Source organism: Giraffa tippelskirchi, chromosome 13 (genome assembly GCF_054371585.1).
Source record: "Giraffa tippelskirchi isolate mGirTip1 chromosome 13, T2T-mGirTip1v1.2.pri, whole genome shotgun sequence".
NCBI lineage: Eukaryota > Metazoa > Chordata > Mammalia > Artiodactyla > Giraffidae > Giraffa > Giraffa tippelskirchi.
The window spans coordinates 51,065,030-51,084,206 of NC_137287.1; the positions used below are offsets into that span (position 1 = coordinate 51,065,030).

The 19,177-nt window shown below is 52.2% G+C and overlaps 1 protein-coding gene across 1 annotated transcript in view; it reads right to left on the minus strand.

The window, feature by feature from the left end:
• The window catches only part of NINL (ninein like), a 95,178-nt gene that overhangs the window by 2,440 nt on the left and 73,561 nt on the right, over positions 1 to 19,177 (minus strand). The window contains exons 15-27 of the mRNA XM_081552279.1: positions 18,153 to 18,262; positions 16,879 to 17,138; positions 11,878 to 11,982; positions 10,801 to 10,870; positions 5,746 to 5,904; positions 4,765 to 5,069; positions 4,611 to 4,709; positions 3,212 to 3,412; positions 2,922 to 3,014; positions 2,511 to 2,700; positions 2,323 to 2,410; positions 1,573 to 1,787; positions 315 to 428 (exon numbers count right to left, since the gene is read on the minus strand). Of these exons, the coding sequence (XP_081408405.1) occupies positions 315 to 428; positions 1,573 to 1,787; positions 2,323 to 2,410; positions 2,511 to 2,700; positions 2,922 to 3,014; positions 3,212 to 3,412; positions 4,611 to 4,709; positions 4,765 to 5,069; positions 5,746 to 5,904; positions 10,801 to 10,870; positions 11,878 to 11,982; positions 16,879 to 17,138; positions 18,153 to 18,262 (2,009 nt within the window). The remainder of the gene's footprint in view (positions 1 to 314; positions 429 to 1,572; positions 1,788 to 2,322; positions 2,411 to 2,510; positions 2,701 to 2,921; positions 3,015 to 3,211; positions 3,413 to 4,610; positions 4,710 to 4,764; positions 5,070 to 5,745; positions 5,905 to 10,800; positions 10,871 to 11,877; positions 11,983 to 16,878; positions 17,139 to 18,152; positions 18,263 to 19,177) is intronic.

A 19,177-nucleotide genomic window follows, 5' to 3' on the forward strand; every position in this document is an offset into this window, starting at 1 on the left:
CGGCAGGGCAGGGGCTACACAGGTGGGGAGTGGGGGTCTGGAGGGGGCAGCCTGCACAAAGTGACTCGAACTGGGGACCCGCGGCTCAGGGCGCTGCACATAAACCACATTCGGTCACTGTGTAAGAGAAGCTATTTCCACAGATGCTCACGTTTCACTTCCTGGAGCACCAAGCAGACCTCATAGGACAGCAAGGCCTCTCTCTCCCCGCCCTCCTCTCCCTTCCTCAGCACTTCCCCAGGACACAGGTTCCTCTTGGGGCCTGTCTCCCTGATTAGCTACCTGGATGCCCAAAGGACGCGTCCATCACTCACCTGTTCCTTCAGCTCACCCACTTTCTCTTGGAGGAGCACTTCCATGTTCTTCAAAATCATTTCCACCTCCTCCACCCGCTCTTCTGTTGCTTTCAGCTGTTTTTCATGTGCTTCCTGAACAAGAGGAGGTTAGCGATCAACACGGTACATTTTAAAAAGAATCATCTCAGGCTTATTTACTTTAGAATGGAAATCAGCTAAGTGTACAAAATCAGAGCATCTGGCTAACGTTTCATCCACAGGGAGGGATGGTTAGAAATGTCTCACAAGCCACGCTGCATTTCTCACTCTTTCTCCTAGGATTGTAATCCTAAATTACTCAAAGTTGAGTTTCCCCAAACATGGTAGTCTTTCTAGAGGATCTCAGACTAAATTTCCTTTGTCAATAATCTGTTCTAGCTTAAATGTCTCTCAAGCACAACGTGTTTGCATAATGCTGTAAGGTTGTTCTTCATTAGAATCTGTGTTTCACAAATGTCAGATTTTACCCACCTTTCCAATCTTGCACAAATTCCTTCCTCACGAAGGCACCTAGCCCTCTGCCCCTTCTCACCCTCCCACTGACCCATGAACATTGAGGACCCAAATGTGCTTCCCCAGGCTCGCACTTTGAGGTGCTCACTCACTGATGCCTGAGAGACTGCTCTGAGGTGGGAACCACTGCCACCAGAGGTGGAAAGAAATGGAAGCACAGAGAGTTAAATCACTCACTCAGTTAAGTCACTCAGCTCAGGTGGTGGGGCCAGGATCCAGTCCCCTCTAGTGCATGCTCTGAGCCACTGTTCTGCTGCCCTTTTAAGGCAGCAACTGTTTCTACATGAGAGCCTGGCACACAGCAGGGCTCCCCAAGTCCCTGCTGTCACTGTGCTGATCTCTTGTCCAACCAGCACCCCCCACCCCTGGCTGCTTTTAAACATGCCAAGCACAGCCTACCTCAGGATCTTTGCACCTGCCTGCACTCCTGAAGAGCTATCCCTGCCCATCCCTCTCTTGTGGCCCTTCTATCACTACCTTTCAGATCTGGAAGCAGGTCACATGTGTGGCTGGCTACAGATACACGCAGCCCAGAAAACAGGCTGGGGGACTTCAGGGTCAGCTGCTCAATGCCCACCAGCTCCCAGCGTAAGCTGGGTCCTGTGGCTTCCATAAACATCCCACATGGTGGGAGGGCTGTCAGGCCGTCCTCCCCTTGGCACCAGAGAGCCTACTCGCCCTCCCCGTCACCCCCAGCTGGCCCCCGAGCCCGGTCCCCACTCACTCGGGCCTCCTCCTGGAGCCGCCATGCCGCCCGGTGCTCCTGTTCCAGCAGCTGCTGCAGCTCGGCCACGCGGCCTGGGGGCACAAGCTGTGCCATCTCCTCCCGCAGCTGCCACACCTGCTGAGCGTGCTGGGACTGGGCCAGCCGCAGCCTCTGGGTGGCTCCATACAGCTGCTGGGGAAAAGGCACAGTGGTTGTGGGGTGACTGCCCAAAGCTACAGGGTCACCACCAGACACAGAAAACTGCATCTCTACCTGGTAGGCCACCCCACAGGGGAAGGGCGTGTCCAGCAAAGCCCACGATATCTAAAGAGTCTGTTTATCTGATGCCCACACTCCATTTCCTGGTAGTTCAGAGGGTAAAGAATCCGCCTGCAATGCAGGAGACACAAGATACATGGATTTGGTCCCGGAGTTGGGAAGATCCCCTGGAGAAGGGCATGGCAACCCACTCCAGTATTCTTGCCTGGAGAATCCCACAGACAAAGGAGCTTGGCGGGCTAAAGTCCATGGGGTTGCAAAGAATCAGATAGGACTAAGCGACTAACACAAGTCCATTCGGGGCGCTTCTGCACCCTGAGAGCCTGGAAGGACTGCCTGTAGCCCTCCCTGAGACCTCATGCCGGATCCTGGGAGGATCAAGTAGTAACTGTCCTGTTTACCTCTGGGTTCTTTTCTCGGTTTAATTCTTTCAATAATGGGACCCACACCAGCTGTGAACAACAGCCTCCCTCTAAATGTAGAGCTCACGCTCCTGAGACGGGCTGTGGCCAGGGCCCCGGAGATGGATGCACAGCGTCTGGTGGAGCGTGGATGTGGACGGCCTGGGACACTGCTCCTTGGGCACAGAACCCACGGGATCGCTGGCACCAGGCTGTCCAGAGCCTGGCCACTTTCCCTGAATGGAGCGCCTGGGAGGCCATCTAAACACCGTTTACACCATGGACTGTGGCGGCCTCGTCTGGAGCACACAGAACTGCCCTCTGAGACCCCATGGACGGGAGAGGCGGCGGCTCCACCAGGGGCCCTGCTGAGGGCAGGCCGGAGAAGAGGGCACTGGCCACCCCGGGCAGGGGTGAAACTGTGAGCCACAGCCCCATTTCCTCAGTGTCCTGTGTCACCACATGTCTGAGGGGCCACCCCGGGCAGGGATGAAACTGTGAGCCACAGCCCCACTGCCCTCACTGGCCTGTGTCACCGCATGTCTGAGGGGCCACCCCGGGCAGGGATGAAACTGTGAGCCACAGCACCATTTCCTCAGTGTCCTGTGTCACCACATGTCTGAGGGGTCACCCCGGGCAGGGGTGAAACTGAGCCACAGCCCCACTGCCCTCACTGGCCTGTGTCACCGCGGGTCTGAGGGGCCACCCCGGGCAGTTTCCTCGGAAGGACCCCCAGAAGCACACCACATGCACGGGTCCAGCAGAGCAGCCTCCACGCTCCTGGGATGAAGAGAGGGGAGGAAAGTTCTCACACATCCTCCACCAGATGTAGCCACCTCCCACCGGCTTCTGAGCTTCGGATAATCCCTATGCAGTCACTCCAGCCCATGTCTGAGTCCCGCACACCTGCCTGGGTGCCTTGCCGCCTCCTGCAGCCGATGCTGTGCTGAGCCCTGAAGCCTGACTACAGGCCTCGCCGTCCACTCTCCTTGGCCAGGCAGTACATCAGGATGGCCCAGCTGAGTGCCCCTGAGGCCCTCCTTGTAAAGCAAGGCGTGGATGGAGGGTGGGCCCGCTCCGGAGAGCCCTGCTTGACCGCCACGTGAGAAGGCAGGCCGTCCCCAGAAGAGAAGCGGGACCACTGCAGCCAGGAAGCCAGGGTTTCCGTGTTCTGGATGCTGGGGTGGGGCAGTGAGCCCCTCAGACGATGGTGGACCTTTCTGCCCTAAATCCAGGCTGGCCCGGCCAAATGTGGGACAGTGATGTTAAGGAACCCCCCGGCACAGTCCTCAGCAGCCTGGATGCTTGTCTGCTCTTCTTGGGGCACTTGGTTGCCACGCCACGAGGACCTGATGCCATAGAGAGGCTGGTGCAGGTGCCCCCGCCCACAGCACCCCGGGATGCCAGCCATGTAAGCGCCCTCTTCGATGCCTGGCTCCCCTGCTGGCCCCGTGACCTCAAGACCATGCATTCCTCATGGCTCTGGATGTACCCTCACCTCTGCACCCCCCGAGGGTCCCTAGATGCCCTGTAAGCGCCTTACTTCCCTCTGCACACTTTCATCCAGGTGTGTTTCGGGGGGTCCTCATCTAACTCACAACAGGTGACACCAGCTGCGTCACAGCAGCTGCTCCTGCCCGTGACAGCGGCTGAGTGCTGGGCATCCCCCCACCCCAGCGGGCATGGAAGACTCCGGCAGCCCAGCCCTTCTGCCCACGGGTGGATCTGTCTTCTGCGCCTCAAAGGCTCAAACCAGTCCGGCAATTTCTCAAGGTTCCTTCTGCACTACAAACAGGGAAGGGAGCCCCCAATACACAAAGACACCTTAGAGAAAGTGCCTGCTGACAGTGGGGGGCTGGGCCCACAGGGGTCTGCCAGCCCCTCTTATGTCCCTGGACAGGGAGGGGTCCCACATGCAGACAGACCCTTCTGCAACCCAGGCCATCTGAGAGGTGACCTCTCACACCAGGTGTCTACAGCTAAGTCCAGAGGTCAGACCAGGGGCCAGGTGGGGAATCTGGTGCCAGGCTGAGCAGAGACACAAGGCTTAGAGACCCTCTCTCACAGCCCCTTCCCCCTACAGACCCTGGCCCTCCAAGCGCACCCCATGTCTGAGTCCACCAGGGCCTGTGGCCCTCAGGGCACCTCACACCGTCACCTCCCTCCTCTCCTGCTCAAGCTCCTTGGAAGAACCAGCCCTGCGTCCCAGCACCTCACGCTGGCAGGCACTCGCCACCCCTCCTGGGCCCTCTCACTCATATCTGTGTGTCCCAGCCCATGAGCTCCCTGCCTCCCCGCCGTTGCACCTCTGAGCCTGGCAGGCGCCGGACAAGTGCAGGGCAGGGCAGTGGGTGGACACCCACAAGCGTGTGACACCTGGGCTCCACTGGGGGCGGGGAGCTGGTCCCCTCAGGGGCTGCTCCGCCCACGGCCTGGACCTCAGAGGCCACCTGCCGTGTTCCCTGGCTCCTCCACCTGCAGAGGGCACACCCAGAGGTGCTGCTATGGCCTGCTGCCCTCGTGAGGAAACAGGCACAGCCCTTCACACAGTTCACTCACGTTCCACCTGACCCTAGACGGGACCTGACTGAGTCCTGGGCCTGGAGGGCACCCCCCTAGCTGTGTGACCTCAGCCAGCCCCGCGACGCCCTTGGCCAGACTAGTCCCATCTAGGCTGTCAGAGGCGAGGCTGACCCCCCTCAGCCTGGGACCACCGTGCACACCCATCTGGTCCCGACTCTCTCCAAGGGCCTCTCTCAGCTGTGACTGTGCTAATCTCAGGCTCTGATGTTCCTGAGTCACGCGGTCAAGTTCAAGTTTTTGGACTTGGTTACCCTGTTTTTAAATGTCAGTTTTACAAGTATAAGAAGAACATTAGTAATGTGATACGTGTTTAATGCAGAAACTTCAGAAAAGCAAGGATTACACCATTTAAGTCATCCGTGATCACACCACACCCGACGTGCTGTATCTCCTGGCCCTTCCTTCACACACACACATGCTGCCACCACGACATCGAAGGCCATGCCTTCTCTCTTATAATGTCCAGAGCATTAGACACTATTCACAAATGTGGTTTGTAATGGCAGCACCATAATTTATGGACTTAGTCAATACAGTTGATGATTCAAATCTGATTCCAATTCTGTTGTGCTATTATAAACACCAGAGTAATGAAAATATGTTCAGCTAAGTCCATACACAATGTTCAATAAAGTTCCCACAGCAGAGTCATGAAGCCAGAGCATAGCACCGTTCTTGACCACTCTTGATGTATGTTTTGCCATAATGACCTCTGGAGAGGTCATCCCAATTTAGGCTCCTATCATCAGAATTTAATCTCTTTCTGCTACTTTCTCTAGGTACCACATTTTGCAAAAGCTGCTAAAGTTCACACATTTTTCAGGGCTTGCTTGTGAAGCCCCTCGCTTTACTTCCATGCACGTCAGGGCTGTCCCTGGTCTGTTTTAGGCCAGGCTGCCCTCCCCTCCCTGCCCCGCCCACCATTCACCTGCAGCTCCTCCCGGAGCACGGCCCCCTCCAGTCTGTGTGTCAGCAACTGGAAGGTGACGTGATTCTTCTCACTTTGGGCCTGGTGGGTAGAGGCATCCTCTCCGAGCTGCAGGACCCTGTGGTTGAGCTGGGACAGTTCATCCCTACACTTCTGACTCTGGAACGAAAAGGGAGAAAACACGGGCAGACAAATTATTTTTTTAAGCCAGCAGCATCCCAGAGGTCCTCAACCAGGGGCACTCTTCTCCCCAGGGGATGCTTGGCAATCTTTGGAGACCATTTTGGTCATCACAGCTGGGGGTGGGGTTGCTATTAGCAATTAGTGGGTGAGGCGCTTGCTCAGTGTCTGCAGAGTGATGGACTCTCAGGCCACTGGGCGGAGGATGAACTCTGATCCATCCCCCAAGAAACAAACGCTAGACACCAGGAGTGCTCACACACCATCAACATCCCATCACTGCTCTGGAGAACTGGCATGATTTTCTCGTTTCTTCCAGTTATTTCTGACATTATCTTACACAAGTTGAAGGAAAGAAAACCCCAAACCTAGCTAAACCTGAGGCACGTGATTCTCTTCAAAAATCTGATCACTGTCATTAAACACAGCACACTGATGAAATCACCCACCTTGCAGACAGTGGATGCTGGACCCTGGTGGTGCTGCTGCTGCTGCTAAGTCGCCTCAGTCGTGTCCAACTCTGTGCGACCCCACAGACAGCAGCCCACCAGGCTCCGCCGTCCCTGGGATTCTCCAGGCAAGAATACTGGAGTGGGTTGCCATTTCCTTCTCCAGTGCATGAAAGGGAAAAGTGAAAGTGAAGTCGCTCAGTTGTGTCTGACTCTTAGCGACCCCATGGACTGTAGCCTACCAGGCTCCTCTGTCCATGGGATTTTCCAGGCAAGAGTACTGAAGTGGGGTGCCATTGCCTTCTCTGACAGGCAAGGCTTGCAGCAGGTAATTAAGGTAAATGTGTCCGAAAGGTGGGATCCTAATCCAATGGGACAGTGACTTTGTAAGAAGACACAGTGAGAGGGGGCTCCCCACAAACCTGGAAGAGCCTCACGGGAACCAAGCCAGCCCCGCCGTGATCATGGCCTTGAGAACCTTGGGACAATAAACTCGGTAGTTTAAGCCGCCTGCTTGTGGCATTCTGTATGGAGCCTGAGCAGACTAGGACCGCGACTATTTTGAAGTACACAGAGCGTTCTGCTCTCTGCCCTCAAGGGAAACCTCCTTCTTTACCAGAATCAGAGAAGGGAAGAGAATAGCCAAGCGGAGACCCCTCTAGCTGTTCTGACTCAGAGTCACTCACCTACTAGAGTGGCTAAGAGTGACAATACCAAGTGTGGACAACAATGTGGGGCAACTGGACTTAGCATACACTGCTGGCGGGAACATAAACTGTTAGCAGCCGCTCTGGATAACAGCTGGGCAATTTCATGTAAAACTAGACATGCAACTGCTGTACAGATCAGCAATTGCTCTCCTGGGCATTTATCCCGTGAAATGAAAACCTACACCCACACAAAGACCTGCCTAGGAATGTTCATTGCAGCTTCTGTGACAGTCCCAAACTGGAATCAGCTCAACCTTTAAAAAAAATCAGCCAACCTTTAAAAGGTGAGCATTAAGACAAGCTGGTTCCAAATTGGGAAAGGAGTATGTCAAGGTTGTATATTGTCACCCTGATTATTTAACTTATATGCAGAGTACATCACGTGAAATGCCAGGCTGGATGAAGCACAAGCTGGAATCAAGATTGCCAGGAGAAATATCAATAACCTCAGATATGCAGGTGACACCACCATTATGGCAGAAAGCAAAGAGGAACTGAAGAGCCTCTTGAAAGTGAAAGAGGAGAGTGAAAAAGTTGGCTTAAAATTCAATATTCAAAAAACTAAGACCGTGGCATCCAATCCCATCACTTCATGGCAAATAGATGGGGAAAATATGGAAACAGTGACAGACTTTATTTTCTTGGGCTCCAAAATCACTGCAGATGGTGACTACAGCCATGAAATTAAAAGATGCTTGATCCTTGGAAGAAAAGCTATGACCAACCTAGACAGCATTTTAAAAAGCTGACAAAGGTCTGTCTAGTCAAAGCTATGGTTTTTCCAGTAGTCATGTATGGATGTGAGAGTTGGATCATAAAGAAAGTTGAGTGCTGAAGAATTGATGCTTTTGAACTGTGTTGTTGGAGAAGACTGTTGAGAGTCTCTTGGGCTGCAAGGAGATCAAACCAGTCCATCCTAAAGAAAATCAGTCCTGAATATTCATTGGAAGGACTGATGCTGAAGCTGAAACTCCAATACTTTGGCCACTTGATGTGAAGAACTGACTCACTGGAAAAGACCTTGATGTTGGGAAAGATTGAAGGCAGGAGAAGGGGACGACAGACGATGAGATGGTTGGATGGCATCACCGACTCGATGGACATGAGTCTGAGCAAGCTCTCGGTGTTGGTGATGGACAGGGAAGCCTGGCGTGCTGCAGTGGATGGGGTTGCAAAGTCGGACATGACTCAGCAACTGAACTGAACTGAAGATAAGCTGTGGGACATTATCACCTTGGAATACCATCCAGTGATAGGAAGAAACTAACTGTGTACACATAGCAGGGAATCATACTATGTGAGGAAAGGCAATCCCAAAGATCTCATTCTGTGTGATTCCTTTTGTGTCAGTTGTGAAATGATACAGTTTTGGAAATGAAGGACAGATAGTGGTTTTCAGGGGTTGGGGCTGGGGTAGGTGGGCAGAAAGACGATGGCGGATGTAGTTGCGAAGGAACGATATGAAGGACCTTGTGGAGCTGCAGCAGTTCAATATCTTGACTGTGGTTGTGGAGGGAATAAAACTGTGTAGAACTTGACACCCACATGAGTACATAAGTAAAGCTGCGGAAGCATGTGGACTTTCTGGGGGTCCCGTAGTTGAGAATCTGCCTTCCGAGGACACTCGGGTTCCATTCCTGGTTGGGGAACTAAGATGCCACGTGCCGTAGGGCAACAAAGCCCCTCCCCCAAGAAAAATAATCCCCCCACACAAAACTGGGGAAGTAAGACCTACAGATTGCATCAATGTCAACAGCTGGACTGTGATACTCACCAAAGGCTGACTTGTGCCCCCTCACACCCCAATTCACATGTTGAAGCCCAAACCTCCAATATCGTATTGGAATACTGTACAGAGGGACTGCAGTTGGAGATGGGGTCTTGAAAGAAGTGATTAAGGTAAAACGAGGTCATACGAATCCAATATAATGGTGCCCTAATATGAGATGACGACACAGACACATCTGAAGGATGACCGTGTGTGGACACAGGGAGGACAGTTGTATACAAACCAAAGAGAGAGGCAGAGAGAGGCCTCAGAAGAAACCAGCCTTGCCCTGACCTTGAACTTCTAACTTCGAGAACTGTGAGGAAGTAAACTTCTGTTGTACAAGCCCCTCAGTCTGTGGCGCTTTGCTATGGCAGCCCTAGCAAACTAACAGATACTATACTAGTTTCATAACATGTGACAACTGGGGGAAACTGGGCAAAGTGTATTGCTCTGTAACATATGTCTTATAACCACATGTGAGCCTGAAGTTATCAATAATAATTTCAATTTAAAAAAAAAAGAATGACACATACAAGCTGTGTGAAGTGAAGTGAAAGAAGCTCAGTCGTGTCCGACTCTTTGTGACCCCGTGGACTATAGAGAGTCCATGGAATGCTCCAGGCCAGAATACTGGAGTGGGTAGCCTTTCCCTTCTCCAGGGGATCTTCCCAACCCAGGGACCAAACCCAGGTCTCCCGCACTGCAGGTGGATTCTTTACCAGCTGAGTCCCAAGGGGAGCCCTCCAAGCTGTGTGCTTTGGTACAAAAGCCAGGAAGTGAGACCAAGGGCAGAAAGCCTTGATTCATGGGGCAGAGGGAGACCAGTGTGCTGGGCAGTGCTGAAACAGAGTGAGAAGGGCATTCACGTGCAGGCTAAAGGGGACCGATCAAACAGTAAGTCCAGCCATTGAGGATGATGGAAACCAGGCTTTTCACTGCTAGAGGCATAGTTATAAATATAGAAAGAGAGAAACCTACAATCATCCCTGTGATACTGGAATTGCAGAGTTTGAATTTATGACTTTTGGAAGAGAGGTGTATAAATAAATATACCTGAAACCACGTACATGTGAGCATAATAAATACACATTCCCTAGTTCCATGCACTAACTGCGTTTGGACAGTGATGCCCCAGGAGCCGTGAGCACTCCCAGTCCCCAAATCTTGGTCTCCAAGTACCATTCTGAGCTAAAAGTCACCAAGGATTCCTTGGAGAAGTGGCTGCTTCCAGGGCTGGGGCAAGGTTAGTACCAGATGAACCTGGAATATCATGGGACACTAGAAAGTACGGAAGTGCTCAAATAATGACCAGGACCTGTCTGGAGGGCCCACAACTCACCCTGAGGGGGCTCTTATTGGCCAAATCTGGGACAAGTGAGCATGAAAGTAAATACTGATGGTAACATATTACAACCCTTTGAATAAACCAGGGAGAACACTTGGGTGAGAGTTTGATGAAAAACAGAACATTCAACATCATATCAAAGGATTTTCCCATAAAATGTTCAGTAATTACCAAAGGGAAAGTAACTTTGTGAAGAAGCCTGGCCAACACCACCTGACCAAGTATCTAAGGACGTCACTAAAGCTTGTGCCCCCAGACAGGATGGAATGAGAAGGCGATATTCCCACATAATCTGAAGCCAATTATAAGGAAGTTCTGGACATACCAAAACAACTGCTTATAACCTTCGAAAGCACAGGGTCCTAAGAACAAGGACAGGCAGACTGAAGCCACATGAGGTCCTGGTTGTGGCTGACGGGGCCACAGCCCATCATATCCATACCAATTTCTCAACTTGGAGTGGGAGGGGGCTGATGGGCCAGTGACTCTTGTAACTTTCATTAAAATGTTCTGTGTTTCCTTTCTGTAAGTTTGAGATTATTTCAAAACAATGGAAAAGGGAAGGGTGCATCAGTTTCACGCCAGGGGTCAATACTTAACCTGTGTGCAGAGCTCTTCCATCTCAGAGCAGGCCTTTTCCTTGTCTCTCTTTAAAACCTCAATTTCCTTCCTGTTGAAGAAGCAAAGTTAACCATATCAGTGACCAGTCATTGCTCACGGACGGTCACCGTGGTGGCTCGGTTTGTACACCTGTTCTCAAGACCCTACAAGCCACTGGTCCTGCACTGTTACTGATGCTGGTCCAATTGGATCCCAGCCTGGGGACCAGAGGAAGCCTGCCAGCACTGAAAACAAACCCTCCACGACATTCCTCAGCTGCACAGCACATGTTAATCTCTCTCCAGCACGTGGGAGTGCTCTTCACACCCAGAAGCATAACAATCAACACAGCCTTACATTTGCTGATGTCTGCTGTCAAAAGGGTCCCAGCACCAAACTTAGGGGAAACGGTTCCTGGAGGGAAGAAATCTTTCGGATTTCAGAATTGCTGTAACGTAATAGTGATCGCTTTGTGACCATCCACTCTGGATTCCACACTTTAATCGTCAGGCACTTTTATCAAATCAACACCACATTCTCAGCAGTTTAGAGCTGAGCTCATTTGAATTTTATTAAAAAAAAAAAAAAGCCAAACCCTTCTTAGATGAGGCTCTGATGGTGAAAGCTGAAATCCACTGACAGGTATCCCTCCACAATACACATAGCTCCTGCCTCAGTACTCAGGCCCCTGTCCTAGACCCTTGACTCTGACACACTGAAATCCACAGACCAGGAATGAACCTTGGACAAAAGCACAGCTGAAATCATTATCAGGACAAGAACAGATTCTACTGGCCCAGGAAGGTTGTAAGAGGCCCTCTTGCCCCTCCAGGAATGCAGGATGCCTCCTCTGACCCTTTAGCACGCTGTGGAGTATTTCTGTAGGACACCTGAGCCCTCCCGTGCCCATCAAGACTGGTCGGAGGGCAGCACAGTTCCCTGCTGACTGTTCCTGGAATGTGGGTTATCTGTGAACACGTCCCACTTTCTACAGTATCACCTTCTGAGCTTCTTCTACGATGAGCAAACCATGTGCGGGATGGGTGGTTGGGGTGGGACCACTGAGCCGGCCCTTACCTCTGTGCAGCCTCCGTCCTTTCTGAAGCTTCAAGCTCTTGTCGGATCCTCCCCAGCTCATTTTTCAAAAGCATGTTTTCTTCAGAAAGCTTTTCCAACTCAATTCTGGATAACAAATTTTAAAAAGAAAGAAGAATGGGAATTCCAGGAGCTGTCACCTGACAGAGTCTGCTCTTGCAATGACCCACAGCCACACTTTCTTTTCCTGGATGAGGACACAGGGCACCAGCTCCTTCCCTGTAGCCAGTGTTAACCTGCTCTGGTTTGCATCTCCCAAGAGAGAAGCTACAGAAAAACAAAGCTTTCTTAGCTCCTAAAAGAGCCATTGACTAGTGTATTCGGCACTTTGGTTCTCTGTGTTTACAGCTGGCCTGTTCCTGCATCTCCTTACCTTCACTGAAATGTCAGCGTGCTCACAGCTGGCACCAATGCAAGATGCTGGGTGACAGTCCTTACGAGGTTGTTGCAAGGAAATCCCCCCCAGGGGCCCCGAGCACAAAGCTGAGAACACAAGGACTCAGGAAGCTGAATCCTATGGGGAGTGCCCCCTATCCTACACCCTGAGGTTAGCACTGGAGGAAACTGGAAAGATGCCCGCATCAGTGGACGGAGGGGGATCTGACACAATGTGGAACCTTCAGGAGGGGAAAGCAAGTACTGACAGAGGCTGCCCAGGCCAAGTCTGCCTGGAGCCCCTGGCTTCCGATGCTCTTAGTCTCCCTGGAAGGTAACTCCATTGATGTGCAACAGATGAGCAACTGACCAATAAAGATCACGGGGAGGCAGCTTGAAACCCACGCCTGCTGCCCAGAAAATCTATCCTTAATATATGTTGGTCTCACTGACATTTATTCCCCTAAACGTTAGGTCTTTATCTGGCATTACCTTCTAGTTTGTTCAATCTAAAAGTACTCAAAGCACATGACCTCATATGTTTAATGCATTATTCTTATAATATCAAGCATAAGTATTTCCTTCATAAGCATAAGTACGATTTCACTTTTCTCATGAGGAACTAAAGAGAAAAATTAAGACATAGAAGTCAATAGAATTTTAAAAGACGTGAAGTGTTTCAAGGAGGAGCGTGATCACAAATGAGGTCTGTGTTTTGAACTGTCATTCAGGCTCCTGGATGGAAAACAACACTGATTCAAGGGAGGTGTGTGTGTGTATGTGGGTGGCGGGGTGGGGAGGGGGAGGTTCTGTTTCCAGTTTCCTGGACCTCGAATAAGATGGTGGTTGCCTTATCCCAGTCCTCCACATTCACCAGCTAACCAGAGCCTGTGCAAAGCTGATCATCTAATGTGCAGTGTCCTGACAGAAGGTGACAGAAACCTCCAGGGGCCCTTAAACAAAAACCTGAATGCTGAAACCAAAGCTGTGAGCATTAAGCAACACAAAGATGGGGTTACCCCGAGGCCAACACCTACATCAGTATGGAGAGACCACATCAGGAGCGCATGTGCTGGGCTGGTTCCCTGGAAGAGGTTAAAGTGGTCTCAGTTTAAGAGGCTCCCAAGTCGTCTCAGCAAAAGCAAAACACATCCTTTCTGCAGGGAGAACCCTCTACGACAGCTCTCAGGATTCCCAGAGATAAACATCATGTAAGCGTGAGCTCACAATCAAAGGCCACCACAACATCTGTGGGAAAGGACCACTTATGAGAGTCAGAAGAAGCCAAAACCACAGAATTAGATCCCAGATATTGGAATTGTCCGACACAAGCTTGGGATAAATATTATTAAATGTTTACTTACATAAAAGATGGAAATAGAAAATGGACAAGCAAGCAACAAGAAGCTATCAGAAATGATCAGGCAGGACCAAATAGAATGTTTGAAAATGAAAAAAAAAAAATCATTGTCAAAATTAAAGCTCACTGGTGGATTAGATATAACTGAAGAAAGAATGACTGACCTGGAACACAGAGATATGAAAAAAGTACCCAGAACATGACATGTACAGGAAAAGAAGATGGAAGAAATGAAAGAGAGGTTAAGAAAAGGAGGAAAAGTGAAAAGATCTAATATCACACATCCAACTGAAAAGGCCACTGAGGGGAGAGGCAATATTTTACAAAGAATAGCTGAAAGATTTTCATAGGACAGAAATCTATATATTCAGCAGGCATAATATTTCTAAGTACGGTAAGTAAAAAGAAAACCACATCTATGCCCTATGACTCAACAATTCCATTCTTAGGTATACCAGCACCGAGAACAAAAAAATGGGGCTCCCCAGAGCCTCCCAGGGGTTACCACTATCTTGACTTGGAACAGTGACCCTGGGGGACATGTTCTGGGTGCGGGTGACACATGTGTCCAATTCATCAACAATTCTTCCAACTGTACACATGTGTGTATGTTTGCGTGTGTGCATATAACACTTCAATAAAAGGTTAAAACGAAAGAAATACACACCTAAACACACCAAAGAAAAACCACAAAAGATGGAGAAGCTAATAGCAACCAGAGGACACAACTCAGATCACCTCCTGTGGGACAGAATAACAGCCTCTAAAAGACGTCTGCATCCAGAACCTGCAAATGTGCTATTTCATAGCAAAGGGGAATCAATGCAACAAAGAGAATTAGAGCTGCTAATTCACTGCCCTTAGATGGAAAGAGTGTCCTAGACTGTCCACTAGGGCCCTCCACTGTGGAAGAGCAGGCAGAACGGGAGTCAGGATGGAGCGTGAGGAGGATCAGCCAGTCCCTGCTGGTGTTACAGGAGGAAGGTGTGGATCAAGAATGGGGAGCCTACAGGTTTCCTCCAGAGCTTCCAGAAAGAAGGCAGCTGCCAACACTGAGATTCCCGCCCAATCATAGCCACTTCTGATTTCCAGGCTCGAGCACTGTGAAATCCTAAGTTGTGATGCCTGAAGCCTCTGACTTCCTGGTAACTCATCACCGCAGCAATAGAAAATGGATGCTCACACAGAGCAGCCTGCCCAGGGCAGAGGGCAGAGGGCAGAGGGCAGCCTTCAACTGAGCATCAAGGTTTATGCTCCTAGGAAGACCGGCCTTCAGAAATGGGAGAGAATCTAAGACATTTTCAGATAAACAAAAACTGAGGGAATGTACTCCAAAGACAGTTTCCCGATAGGCCACACATCAGAGTAAAGAAGACGGTCCCATAAAGAAGGCATCTAACCAGGCATCCAAGCTGAGGACCATTCAGTAAAAATCCCGGTCTGGAGTTTTGAAAAATGTCCATGTCCAAATGCCTTGAAACAATCCACCAAGACAGACCCAGGAGGAAACATAAGATCTGAACAGGCCTGTAACAAGGGTTACAGATGCCGGAGAATGGAGCCTTCTCCACCCACCCCCCTGGGGCTGAAAGCTGCAAACACCTGTCTCACTCCCGGCTGCACCTCCGGCTATGACAGCATGTGGCAGGTGCCCAGGAAACCCTGTCCAATGATCCAGACACCACTGAGAATGGAACTGTGATGTTAGCTGTGGGGCCAACAAGCCAAGGCGTGCCACAAGTCAGGAGAAGCAGAGAGGACCAGCACAGCCCAGCGGGCCCGGGGGCTGGGTGGAGGACTAGGACGGCACTGGGCTCCTGTGCCTGTCCACAGGGACGTGCCCGAGATAGATGGCAGAGAGGGCGTGTGGCCGCTGGGCTGTCGAAGGCCCCCGAGTGTGCCTGGGGCCTGATGTGGACTCGCAGGTCCACTGGGCCCGAGACCAGCCTTCGATCGCAGCCGCAATAGTAACAGTGGGTCCACACATTCACCCGAGGCTCTGTGCCACTTGTGAGGCCCAGCACCACCTCTGCTTCATGGAGGGGGGAATGTAGAAGTCAGCCCACCACGACCAAGGCTCCACATCATTGCGGGACCCCCACGTCCAAGGCAAAGGCCTAGAGCAAAGTCTAGAGGGTGATAAACAGTCCAGGCGCCTCAGGGAGAAGGGAGGGGGGTCTGGGAACAGAGCCTGGGGCTACTGGCTATGCTAATATTTTCTTTCTCAAGCTGGGAGGTGCACTGACATTTATTCCTTGGCTTATCATAAATCCCACGTGATCTGTTTTCCGGTGAAGCAGCATGCCATGGTCACCTAGCGGGCAGGAGCTGGCACCTCAGTGGACACACCTGTGTGTGAGGTGGGCCAGCGTCCTCTGCCCAGACAAGGGACAGAATACCTGACAAAGCCTCTGTCTCCACAGGACGTGGGGACATTGCAGGAGTGCTGTGTGGACGCTCACGGGGCCAAAAGACATAGTGCACAGAGCCGCAACCACAACACACAGCTGTGCCTGGCTTGCAGTAGCCCGGGACATCTCCTGGGTCGTGCCGTGAGGCTCCTGGAGGAGACCTTCTAGCGTCCTGGGCTCCTGAGATGGAGTGGGTGCCGGCCTGAGCCCCAGGGGCGTGGGGAGGAGGGCCAGGCCGCACACCTGAGCGCTCCCATCATCGGCTCACAGCCCGCCTCCCCGCCTTCAGCCTCCCCTCAGGCCTCTCCAGCCCCCAGCTTCCTGGTGGGGCAGAGGATGGGCGTGTGGGCCCTTCTTCCCTAGCACAGAAGATCATGTTCCAGTTCTCCAAATAAACCTTTTCTCTCCTTTGCTCACAAAGCTCAGTTTTTTTCAAGAACTCCACCAACCCAAACTAAAGGCCTTTCCCATTACTTGGGGGCATTTAGGCCTTTTATCCACCTCCCCAGGAGCCACGAGATGACAGGTGATGGAGACTGTATTTTTAAAGTCAGACTCTTTGGGACTTCCTTGGCAGTCCAGTGGTGAAGACTCCATGCGTCCACCACAGGGGCACAGGTTCAATCCCTGGTGAGGGAACTAAGATCTCTCATGCCATGCATACAGTGCGGCAGAAAGAAAAGTCAGGACCTTTGTAAAATAACCTGTTCTTTCAGGGCTCACCACTCAGGTAACAAGGACTTGTGACTCTGAACAGTCTGCCCAAATTCAATTTCCAATTCGGGTTCTGGGCAACAAACCCTGGACCTGAGATCCCGCAAGGCCGGGGTGGCGGACCTGAGCCGCTGGAGCGCCTCCTGCAGCCGCGCCCTCTCCTGGCTCAGCCACGGAGCATGGCCCTGCTCCAGCTCTGCCCTCCTCTGCAGCTGCTCCCGCAGGCCTCGGACCACCTCCTGCGACTTCGCGTGCAGCGTCGCCAGTTCAGCCTTCTGACCCTGCAGCACGTCAACCTCGAGCTGGAAGGCCCGCTCCAGCTGCCTCCTCTCCTCTGCAAAGGCCTTTTTCGTCACCTCCATTTCCCTCTCGTGGTCATTAACCTGAGGACAGAGGAAGAGTGATGTCGACTGGGGGCTCCCAAACACAATTCACTTGACGAATCAAGGCTGCAGGGCGCAGCACACAAACAGTGAGTGGCCCAGCTTCAACAGGGTGCCGGGGCACGTGAAAGGCTCCCCACGGCTTGTGTGGGCGCCTGCTTCCGTCACTTCCTGTAACCTCCACTGCAGCCTTGGGGGGAGGCCCTGCAGGCACAGAGGGAGGCTGGTGGCCCGGCAGGCAGCCGCAGGAGGAGGGCAGGGGGGAACAACACTTTCACGAGGCCTGGAAGGCAAGGCCACAGCAGGTACCCAGGGGCAGGACCATCCCGTGGCCATGGTGACATCTGACAACCTGTGGGCATCATCCCTCCACAAACCCCACCACAACCGAGTATCAAGAGCAAGAGACACATTCACCCAAGAAGACAGGCTTGGCCAGGGTGGCCTAGGAGCCCCTGCGTGCTAAGCTGCTTCAGTCGTGTCCGAGTCTGTGTGACCCTGTGGACAGTGGCCCACCAGGCTCCTTTGTCCATGGGATTCTCCAGGTAAGAAGACTGGAGCGGTTGCCATGGTCTCCTCCAGGGGATCGCCCAACCCAGGGCTCGAACCTGCATCTCTTACGTCTCCTACATTGGGGACATATCTCCTCTTTTCCTCTAGCGCCACCTGGGGAGCCCCCGGCGCAGAGCAATCCCAGGAACTAAGATTCTGCTCCCAGAATATGCTTCAGCTGGAACAGAGCCAGGGCTGTGACCTCCCAGCGCAGGGCAAACAGGGAGGTCTGGCCTCTGCACCAGCCTCCGGACAGGGGAGGGACCCTGCTCCATTCCGTTATTAGCTATTCCTTCTGTCCTGCCTCCTTCCAAAGGGGGTGGAGGCAGAAAGTCAAGGTCACGCACATTCTCTGCAAGCCTCAGTCCCCCTGAACGTGCTCACTATGGGCAGACGTGTGCGCAGACACGTCTCAGCAGCAGGAAGTTCCCCGACCTCTGTGGCCTCCCTCAGTCCCCTGACCTTGGTCTCCAGCTGGATCTTGAGTTCTTGGTAACGCTCCTTCAGCTGCTCCAACATGATCTCTGTTTCTATACTCGCTGGGGCGGAATCACCCACGAACATGACGGTGCCTGAAAATAAGAGGACATGTCCATTGATGTTCTGCCCAGGACACCACGGGATCCGATCCAACCTCCAAGCCGACCCTGGGGGAAGCACAGCCTTCCGTGGTCCCTTTCTGCAAGAAGAGGGCGGCGCTGGTGCTGAGAGGCCACGGGCCAGGGATTGTCTGCTGTGCTAAGTTCTCCAAGTGGGCATTTTTACAGATCAGCATTTCGAGTCTTTGCCAGAACACAGGTCACTCAAAGGTAGAAACAAGGAGGCGGCCTCCTGTCAGATCTGTCAGGCTCTATGGGGTACATGCCTCCCCTTTGACCACGGCAGGCACACAGAGCGGCAGGGACAACAGGAAAATATGACCAGGGCTCAGACAGCACTTCAGGACAAGGCGTGACAAAGCCATGTCTTCAAGCTTTATTTTAGCTTCCTCCTTTTTTCAGAGGCCGTCGCTGCTCACTGTTACATCACATAAAGCATGAGAGGTCTCAAGGAAAACGTGACACAAACTAAGCTGTCGTGGACTGAGGCTCTGACAGATCATAGGAAGGGGGTGGGAGCTACACCTGGTCCCGAAGATCCTCCCGACCAGCAACATCACCCGTCCTTACAGCCGGTCGCAAAGAGGTGCCCGTGGACCCACAGCAGGCCAGCCCTCCTGGGCCCAGGTGTCCCCATGCCATGCATGGTAGGGGACACACTCAAGGCTTGATTCAGAATGTGAGTGTGGCCACTGCTGGGGTTTCATCCATGCCCGTTGATGGGCTGGAAAGTCAAGGGAGCAGACACATCCTGACTTCTCGCCTGCTCCTTTCAATTCCCAAATTGTTTTCCATGAAAAAGAGTGACAGACTCGGCAACATCCGGCCAAGAGAACTTGGGATAAGCATCTTAGGAAAGAGAGCATCCCATCGCCCTGACAACAGGAA